This window comes from Gavialis gangeticus, unplaced genomic scaffold, assembly GCF_001723915.1.
Source record: "Gavialis gangeticus isolate Ggan-Ray unplaced genomic scaffold, GavGan_comp1, whole genome shotgun sequence".
Lineage (NCBI taxonomy): Eukaryota > Metazoa > Chordata > Crocodylia > Gavialidae > Gavialis > Gavialis gangeticus.
In genome coordinates this window covers 56,005,721-56,015,084 of record NW_017729022.1, presented here as the reverse complement: position 1 = coordinate 56,015,084, position 9,364 = coordinate 56,005,721, and the positions used below count along the sequence as shown (strand labels likewise).

Here is a 9,364-nt window from a genome sequence, read left to right as displayed (position 1 = left end):
TTGTTTTTTTTTTTTTTTTTTTTTTTTTAACTGAGCTCATTAATTGCTACACTTGGATATCAAGAACAACAAAACATTAAAATCTGGCAATTAGACAAGTTAGGAGCCACAGATATACCTAGCTGAATATGCACTTAACCTGTATGCAGATCATACCATTTTACTGTCCTGTCACTTATGAATCTTAATTATTTTCCCCATACACAATTTGTGAAAGTATAACTAGATAGGTAGCAGTAATAGCTATGCTTAACCTTTTTAAAACTGTACCTGAAATTATATCTTTTAATAAAACCTTTTGATCCTTAATCATTTTTTCTTTTCTAAAGATAAAAATCTCCTTATACGGTTTGACATTTCTCTCGTAACTACTGTGTAATTGATTATTCTTTTTCATTAACAGTGCTAGTTGTCGCAGACCAATCAAAGGAGCTGCTAGCCGACCTATTGAGTTCAGTGACTTCAGAGTGGAGGAAAGCTTTTCATCTAAATATGTTCCAAAATACGGTTTCTCAACAGACATGAAGGCAGAGAAAGCAACAACTAAAAAAGAACGTTCCATTCCCATGTGGATAAAAATTCTTCTGTTTGTTGTTGTTTCAGTCTTCCTGTTTTTGGTCTATCAAACTATGGAAACCAACCAAGGAAATCCTTTTTCTAAGTATCTTAAGAGTGCCTCTGAGGCAGATAGTGATAGTGTGGCACAGCTAGATTGATCTCCTCTTTTAATTGTAGTGAACTCTGCCCTCTCCGTCGGCTCAAGGACTACTTAAATAATATGATTGCAACTTGATAAATTGAATAATGAAGTGAAAAATAAGACAATATAAATGGACATCAGTAACTTGTTCTGGACTTTGGACTAGTAGGAGATTACTTTTGTGCCATACAAGTAACATTTTTTAGATCTCGAACTTTTTGTAGGCTTTATTTTTTTAATGTGGACATCGTTAAATTCATTTTTGAGAAACTGTATATTTGTTTTTTGCAAACTTGGAAGCTGAGAAGGGCAAAATGTAGTAATGTGAAGCTGTGTTAATCTCAATTTGTAGAGAAAAGAGGTTGTACTTTTTCTGCTATGCAGTTTGGGCAAGGAATGAGACAACACAAGTAATAAAGAGAAATGCATTTTTGGATGCATTTTGCTGTAATAGTATAGCTGACTGTCATGCTTTGTAGAAAAAGTACAATAAACTTTTTTTTTCTGTAGAGTATTGTAACATTTTAGTATATGTAACTAAACCTGTTGTATACGTTTCTGTAAGTCTTAGTATCATTGTCTTAGTAACTTCCTTTAAGCATAACATCAACTTTTAATTGTAGCCCTTCATTTTAGTGCTTATATACTGTTGTAGGAATCTAATTACACATCTAATTGGCAATATGTCTTTATAGAACAACTTATTTATTAGTAATATGCGTGATAATAAAATTTGCATCAAATATAATTTGCTACCAAAATATTTTTGGGTCATTTTTTTGTTTGAAGGACTCAAATTCTAAAGCACTATTCCAAATCCTTTTTACTCCAGCATAACTAAGACAGCAGACAAAACTACTTCAGGGCCTTTTTTTAACCTGAGTCTTTCCCACACCGCTTAATATGATATTTGTTGTGGATGTTCATGTAAAGATATGTAATGTCTCCTCCTCTTGGAAATTCTGTATTTCATGAAGTTTCATTTTAATTATGTGAAGAGGGCATTTTTTTTAATTAAATTTAATTGAGTTTAAAATTACCTGTCTTGAGTGCAGTTGGTTGGCTTCCTCCCCATCCTTGATGGAAACATGCCAAAATATTTTAAAGTTGTATAAAGTTGAGCAGGCAGCTGAATCATCCCAATCAATGAAGAGTAAAACACAGTGAATGTATAAAATTGGTGCACTTAAGTCTTATGCATAAGTGTTTTTTTTATATTGCATATTCTATACACAACTACAGTAATTGCACTTTAAGTGCTATTTCATTATGAAAAAGCTGGGGATATTAGCTAATGTAATCAAGTGTTTTGTTTTTTACTTTTAGATCCACTTTGCTATATTTAGACCATAGACATTCTTATGGGATGCTTTTACTTTCTGCATTTGTAAGGCAACTTTGAGTGTTTGGTAGCAAAGCAATGGGTTTTTTTTTTTTCTGGTTAAGACTAAAGCATTTATCCTTATTGTTGTTTTTTTTTCTCATAACCCAAATAGGTAATTTGTTTATTCTCTAGAAAACTGTAACAGAAAACGTTCACTTATTTGTGTCAAAATGTGGAAAAATAAAGATAATGTAGTGTGTGTTTGTTTCTTATGAAAATGGCATGAAAAGGACAATCAGTTTTCCAACAGTATCCCTCATGGAGTTTGGGTGACATGGAAAGAACAATTCAAATTAGTATTCAATGGCAAAAAGTTTTTAGATGGGATTATTGTCTTTTTAGGACAGTACGCTAGTGGATCTGTATAGCAATCAGCCTGGTTCAGTGAAACTGCCAAGTAAGCAATGTTTTCATCAACAAGGAGAACTAAAAACTGGAACAAGGTGGGGGCATCAAAAAGGGTGAGTCTCACACAACCCTTATATTTGCAACCTAAATGCCCCCACCTTGTTCCAGTTTTTAGTTCTCCTTGTTGATGTCTTTTTACACATCTTTCCCAAGTCCAGTTACCTGCAGCTCCCCCATGCCAAGGTCAAGCATCTAAGACTCACTCCCTCCTGGGTTTGTGGTTTTGTTTTTTGCTGGGGAGGAGGGGGCATCTCCAGCTTGCCCCCTGCTGAGTCCAACTGGCCTCTTGTTATCTTTTGCTAGTAAATTTCAACATCTCAATTTGTTCAGCTACTGTTTCTTATTGACTTAGTGTTTTTGGGTGCCTATACCTATGTCAGGAGCTGGGAAATCTAGTTCATCAGAGAAGAGTTAAACTGCTGAACATGCTCCAGCAGACTTTAGTGTCGCGTATCAGCATTCCTGTGCTGAAAAATGGTGGTGGGGCACTTTGAACTATAGCTGATACATGTGATGCTCAGGTACTTTTTAATCAATGTGGCTTGCTAGTTAAATCACACCCCTCCACATGCACACCTCCCATTGTAGAAATACCCTTTGGCTCCCTGCCTTTATCGGGTCAACTCATGGTCAGTGAAGCCTCCTTAGTTGACCAATAATTGGGTCATGCTAGATGGTAGTTATAAATTCCTATGCAACTGTGATCTCCTTTCTTCTACCTGATTGCTGCTCAGTTTTCTGCTTCCTGCCCTACCTGCCACTTGCTGCCAGTTCCCTCCCCAAACAGGCTGTCTGTGCCACTTGACACCCATACTGCAAGTTAGCCACCCCTGTCTTAGAAATAATTCCTTCCTCCCTCTTCTCAATAGCTTATTTTGGCTAGTTTGGTTAATGTGGTTCAACTGAACTGTAATTTCACAGAATATCCTTAAAAAAACCCCCAAATGAACAAACCAAAAACCCCAAAAACTTTCTGCTATGCATGCTTGATTATTTTATATCCAAAAAAACCCCTAGTAAAATGCAACAAAGCCAAGAACAGTACAATATGAATGCCACGCATGCCTTCAAAAGTATTCAGTATACCAAAATACATGCACTTAACCTAATGTTACAGGTTGTAATAGTCATTGCATGCTTTTTCTTGGTATTAATTTTGCCAGTGTATATAATACAAACTAAATTTTAGTGGATAAAATCTATAGTTTAAACATCAAATTGCATGCTTCAATTCCATGTATAAATATGAAATTGTATCACTGAACTAAAGTTAGTTTCTGGAATATACAGTGTTTTATTTGGCTGCCTTTTATGAAATGTGAGTTATCCCTGGGCAAAATTGTTCTGTTTTCCAGGAGTGCTTCCTGTAATTAATTGAATGGATATAATTTCTACCCCTATTTTCCACTGGATCAGGGCTGTCCAACTTCTAACTGGCTGGGGGCCCCTGGCTAATGTGAGCGAGAGCCTCTGGGGCACCTCCTGCTGCACTGCATGCACAGGTGGCTTTCCCTCTCCCCCCTTGCAGCTGTATCACATGCATGGGTGGGCTGCCCCCTTCTCTGCACTGCACATGTGGGTGGACCCACTTCAGTGCCATGGCCATGGGCTAGCTCCCTTAGCGCTCTGCCCTGCCCTGCCCTTTACCCTGGGACATGGGCTGGCAGAGGAAGCTGGAAGGGGTGGTGGAGAGCCAATAGCTCTAGCTGCTATTGCAGCAGGAGCTGGGGGGAGAGCAGCAGTTGAGTAGGAGCCGCAGCTTAACCCTTTGCATGCTGAGGCCCACAAGTTACCAATTGGACAATTGATGATAAGCATATGGGCATATATTGTAGTTTAGCAGGCAGTATGTTTGCTTGATGTTTCCAGATTTTAACATGAAGTGAAAATTTCAGGATTTGTACATGCACTTGAAAACTGGGATTAGTGAAAATTAACCATTATTTAAGAATATTTGTAATAGTGTTGAGTAGAATATATAACAGTAGATGCGTCTGCACATGCACTTTAAAGTGGAGTTGACTAATTGGCTCCACAGTAAAGCATCACTGTCTACACGTGTCAGTATTAGGACTCAGTAAATTAACTCTGTCTTAAGTGTACTGTTAGGGGCAGTGATTGAGACTGCAGTGGTCTGAGTCAGGGTGGAGCAGCCACAGGGTGGCAGCAGGCTCAGAGGAGTTAGCCACAGGGCCCCACAGTTTCAGCACTCGTGCCCTGGGCAGCCCCTCCGCCTCCTGATGCTGCTACTCGGAGCCTGGGCCTGACCCCAGAGCTTACTGTGCTGGAGTTTATTTCTGGTGGGATGCATTGTAATCAACAGTCTTTATCATTTTCCCTTTTTAAAATACTATCTTGCATTTCTACTAGTTTAGCTAAATCAAAACAAACCAAATGAAAATCAAGTCAGCAGATCCTAAGGAACTGAGTAAACTTTACAAAAATCATAAAAGGTCTAGTATTCTCCTAATGTTAGTGTTATTACCCTTTCTTTTTTTATTACATGGCAGCTTGAATATATATGTGACTTATTTCTGAGAATCTTGGGAGTCATTGCAATTTAATATTAGTACAACAAAGCACTTATTTAATGAGCTCAGCAGGACAGTTGTGTGTCAGAGTTTCAGGTAAAAGCTCATTCCTGTGAAGTAAAGAATGTGTATTTAATTTCATGATGACTAAATGCACCCAGTCCTACCCTGTGAGGTCTGGAGTACTGCTTTGTACTCTTGTGATTCTTCACTCTGGAGCTCAAACTTTCAGTGGATGCACCATCTAAACATTCCCACACCTCCCTCCACTTGTATTAACTACAACCATCACTTTAAACTAGTGGGGGGAAGTTAATATGGAAGACCATAGAGGGTGACAGGTGTTTTGCACTGCTTGCAACCGATTGGTCTACTCCAAACTAGTCCCTTTCTCCAAAATAGAAAAAAGAAAGCCAGCATTGGCTGTCTTTTCATCTGCTTGATCATTGGCTTTTGTTGACTACAATTTGAGAGTGGCTGTCCTGAGCTATGTATGATTGCTCCTCCTTCCACCAGGATTGCTTAAACATAATCTCAATTCTTAATCTCAAATAGTAAATAGTTTAGAAAAATCCAGAGACATCAAAATAGCAAAGAAAATGGTCTCTCATACATGCAGATTAATTACTGAACTGTCTATTCAGTACTGTAGAAAGGCAGGACTTATAATTTCGGGCTTTAATAGTAGTTCATAATTTTATCTGATGCTGACCTGAGAGCCTGATTCTGCGAAGATGTGTAAAGTTAACATGCTTTTGAAGCTGTTCTTGCCCTCTTCCCACCTTCACTTGTACACTTGGAGTTCAGATATGGTTTTTCCTGTGGGCCTTGGATGTCACTTGTACAAAAAGGTGGTAAGTGTAATAGGTATATTTATTTGTCTTACAAACATAACCACAAGTATTAATTTTCTTTTTAAAAAGTCTGACTCCTTTACTGTTTTTGAGTAAGAATCTTTGCTATAGTATCCTCCTGAGTAAAAAAAAAAAAAAAAAAAAAAAAAAAAAAAAAAAAAAATCTTACTCTTTACTCTTTTTGACACTTTCCAACCTCTCCCTCAGCCTGGCTCCATTTATAGTCCCATTTCCTAGGATGCCAAAGCTACTCTTTTTCTTGGTATGTCCGTATCCAACCACCTCTTTTTATTTTTTTTTTTAACCCAAAACTGTGAAAGTTTAGTATAAAAAAAATTAAGGGCACTCTATCAAGTTCAGCAAAATTGGTAATTTATTTCTAACATATATGCTGATACTTTTTTTTGCTTTGGATTTCACAAATTGCACATTCTCTACTCCTCTATAATCAATTAGATTTCATAGACATTAGGGCTGAAAGGGACCTTGGAAGATCATCAGGTCCAGGGCCCTGCCCCAGGGGCAGGAAGTCAGCTAGGGTCAAAGGTTCCCAGCAAGATAAGCATCTAAACATTTCTTAAAAGAGTCCAAAGTAGGTCCTTGCACCACCTCTGGGGGGAGTCTGTTCCAGGCCTTGGGGGCTCAGCCAGTAAAGAAGTTTTTCCTTATGTACTTATGGTACCTTTCTACATATACAAAGGTATTACCATGAGCCAGAGGGGCAAAATGATTTTTTTTTAAATTAAAACACAAGTCAGAAGAAAATGTTATGATTGCTACAAAATGTCTTTTATGGTTCAGTTTATAATTGCAGCTTTTGCATGAGGCATAGTTAGGAATTATTAGACAACTTCTGGGGTATATGAGTAAAAGCATCAACTTTTGGATAAAACCTTTCCAGAGTACTTTAACTTCAAGAGAATAAAACAGAACAAAGATTAGGTTAGACATTACTGTATTATGTACTGAGAAACAAAACAGCCTGATCTATTTTAAACCTTGCTATCTGAAATGTGATGCAGCCTCTTATCCTGCCATACCTTGCTGAACTACGTAAAAAATGCACCTCTTTCAGCTGACATTCTCCGTGTCTGAAAGCCTGCCAAATCTGATTTACTCATGACAGGCTTGGCATTGCCACATGGTTTCAGCAAGGCTGTTACATGTATGATATCTTGATCATGTAATATAGTGTGAACTTACCTGATTGAACTTTGTGCATTAAATACAATGTCAAGAGTCAAGTTCTAAGGCACAGCTCAGGTAACTTGGTTGTAGTTTCACTGAAACCCATTAAATGAAGGGACTTTAATTTGGAGATCCTGATGAAGGGATCTATGCACTTGCAATAAAGCTGTATTATTGCTTTTATGTCTGACATGCTGACCCCTCCATGCCAAGGAATAGTTAGGGTTTCCACCAACTTTGTCACACACTATCTCTTTACATATGATGCCAGAGAGTCCCTGTGATGCATAAATGTATGTAAAATGATAATATTTACAAAAGTTATCTTTTCCCACAACACTCCAACCTTCACTCCTGCAAGCACACAGTTCTCAGTCACGCAGAATTTTTATCCCCTGATCGAACCATGATATATATGTCTGGCCTGGAGCTTTGGGTGAGCATAAATGAGACTATTCTATGGTATACACCCCATACTTCCAACTCTGCACCTCCCTGCCCAACTTTGTGTGCCCTTATTTGAAAAGTCTGATATATGTGGCTTGTTAAGGGACTGTGGGAGAGCTAGGACCAGGTCTTTGTTTTTGGTCTTCTGTTTCATCCAGGGTGACCAAAGTGCAGCATGGGTGCTGCTAGTGGCAAGTGCAGCGTGTGTGTGTGTGTGTGTGTGTGTGTGTGTGTGTGTGTGTGTGTGTGTGTGTGTGTGTGTGTGTGTCACATGGCAGATTGGAAAGGGGACAGGCAGCAGAGTGGCAAATACAGCAGGAAGAAAAAAGCAAAGTGGCAAACTGGTCAGGGAGCACAAGGCTAGGAGCAGAGTAGCAGAACAGGCAGAAGAAGGGGTTCAGAGTGACACTTGGGGCCAATGCAGAGCTAATTTGTGGCACGTGCCAAAACGGTTGGCTTCAATAGGTTTAGCTCATTAGACCACATTGCCTCTTATAGTACTGAGGCTAGTGAGACGCCCTTGTTTGAGGTTACAGGTAATGTTGGTGTTCAAGAACCCCTGTAGATTCAAGGTACTTAGCAATCCCTTTATGTAATAAATGGTTACAAAATTGTTGTTGAGTAACAGAACATAAGCTTCTCCCCAGCCTTCCAGTCTTTGTAGCTACACCACTTAAATTTACCAGTACCTATACTTCAAGTCCTAGGAAATGTTTAATTTGCAGGCAGCTGATTGTTCAGAAACTTGTGCCAGTGCTAGTACCATCGCTATTAGTTTGGCCGTAGCTGTGTACCTCAGCTCTTCCACAGAAACCAAGGTTATCTATTACTGTAGCATTTCCATATCCAGGAGGGGAACAACCTTCTCAAGGTAAATCAAGAAACCAATTTTGGAAAATATTAATTTTATATCGTGTAATATTTTCAAGGTTGTTATTGCAAAGGCTAGACACTTACGATTTTTTCAACTGTCAGGTGTGATTTTCCTTTTATGTTTCAGTTTGGGATTGGGGTACTAAACAGTATCAGGCCACGGAGGTCCACAAAACCTAACTCTGAGAACAATCCGTGTTCAAAGGAGTCTACATGAATACGGGCTACTTTGGCCAGCAACCCAAAAACTGGTTTGGGAAATATGATTTCTATAGACCAACTTGTTTAAGAATGAGGCCGAGTGGGGCAGCAGGCCCGCTCCAGAGCCAGGCGCCTCCGCCTGCCCTTGTACCAAAGGGAGTCACTGACAGTCTCTCCCCTCCCCCCAGCGCCTCGGGGGTGGGGGGAGGAGCGCGCAGGCGCAGAAGGAGGAAGCCCTTTCCTCTCCGTGACGTCAGAGCGGGAACGCCTGTCCGCGGGGCTTCTCCACCAATCGCGTAGCTGCTTGTTGGCCGGTCACCCCGCCTGCTGCGCCGGCGAAGGACAAAGTGAGTGAGTGGGGGCGCTCCCTGGCCTCTGAGCAGAGTTGCGGGCGGAGCGGCTGGAGCCATCTTAGGAGGTGAGGAGCCGGGCGGCACGGTGGCCTCCCCCACCCCCTCCTTCACCACAGCCGGCGCCGTTTGTCCCGCCGGGCTGAAGGGCGATGCCTCCTGCCGGCCTCGCTCACCCGCTGTTCCCTCCCTCCTCCAGGTCGCCATGTTCTCGTCCCTCGCGCCGCTCGCCCGGGCCAACCCTTTCCATGCGCCCCACCTGCAGCTGGCCCAGGACGGCGTGAGACGGCGGCTGGAGCAGCCCGAGCCAACCAGCACCCCGAGGCGCCTGGCGGCCGCCTCCCCCGCCGAAGGTAAGAGGCCGGGCAGCTGGAGGGTGGCGAAGGGCGCGGGGCGGAGCGGCCCCGGCTCGTCGCCACCGGCTGCGG

The 9,364-nt window shown here is 41.0% G+C and overlaps 2 protein-coding genes across 9 annotated transcripts in view; both read left to right on the top strand.

Moving 5' to 3' along the window:
* Nucleotides 1–2,283, top strand: part of TMPO (thymopoietin) — a 53,229-nt gene extending 50,946 nt beyond the window's left edge. For all 8 annotated transcript variants that reach the window (XM_019515028.1, XM_019515027.1, XM_019515025.1 and 5 more), the window contains one exon: nt 404–2,283. In XM_019515028.1, coding sequence (XP_019370573.1) covers nt 404–716 — 313 coding nt within the window. In that variant the 3' untranslated portion in view covers nt 717–2,283. The remainder of the gene's footprint in view (nt 1–403) is intronic.
* A 6,623-nt stretch (nt 2,284–8,906) lies between these two features.
* SLC25A3 (solute carrier family 25 member 3) overlaps nt 8,907–9,364 on the top strand; it is a 17,972-nt gene continuing 17,514 nt past the window's right edge. The window contains exons 1-2 of the mRNA XM_019515035.1: nt 8,907–9,004; nt 9,136–9,289. Of these exons, the coding sequence (XP_019370580.1) occupies nt 9,142–9,289 (148 nt within the window). The 5' untranslated portion in view covers nt 8,907–9,004; nt 9,136–9,141. The remainder of the gene's footprint in view (nt 9,005–9,135; nt 9,290–9,364) is intronic.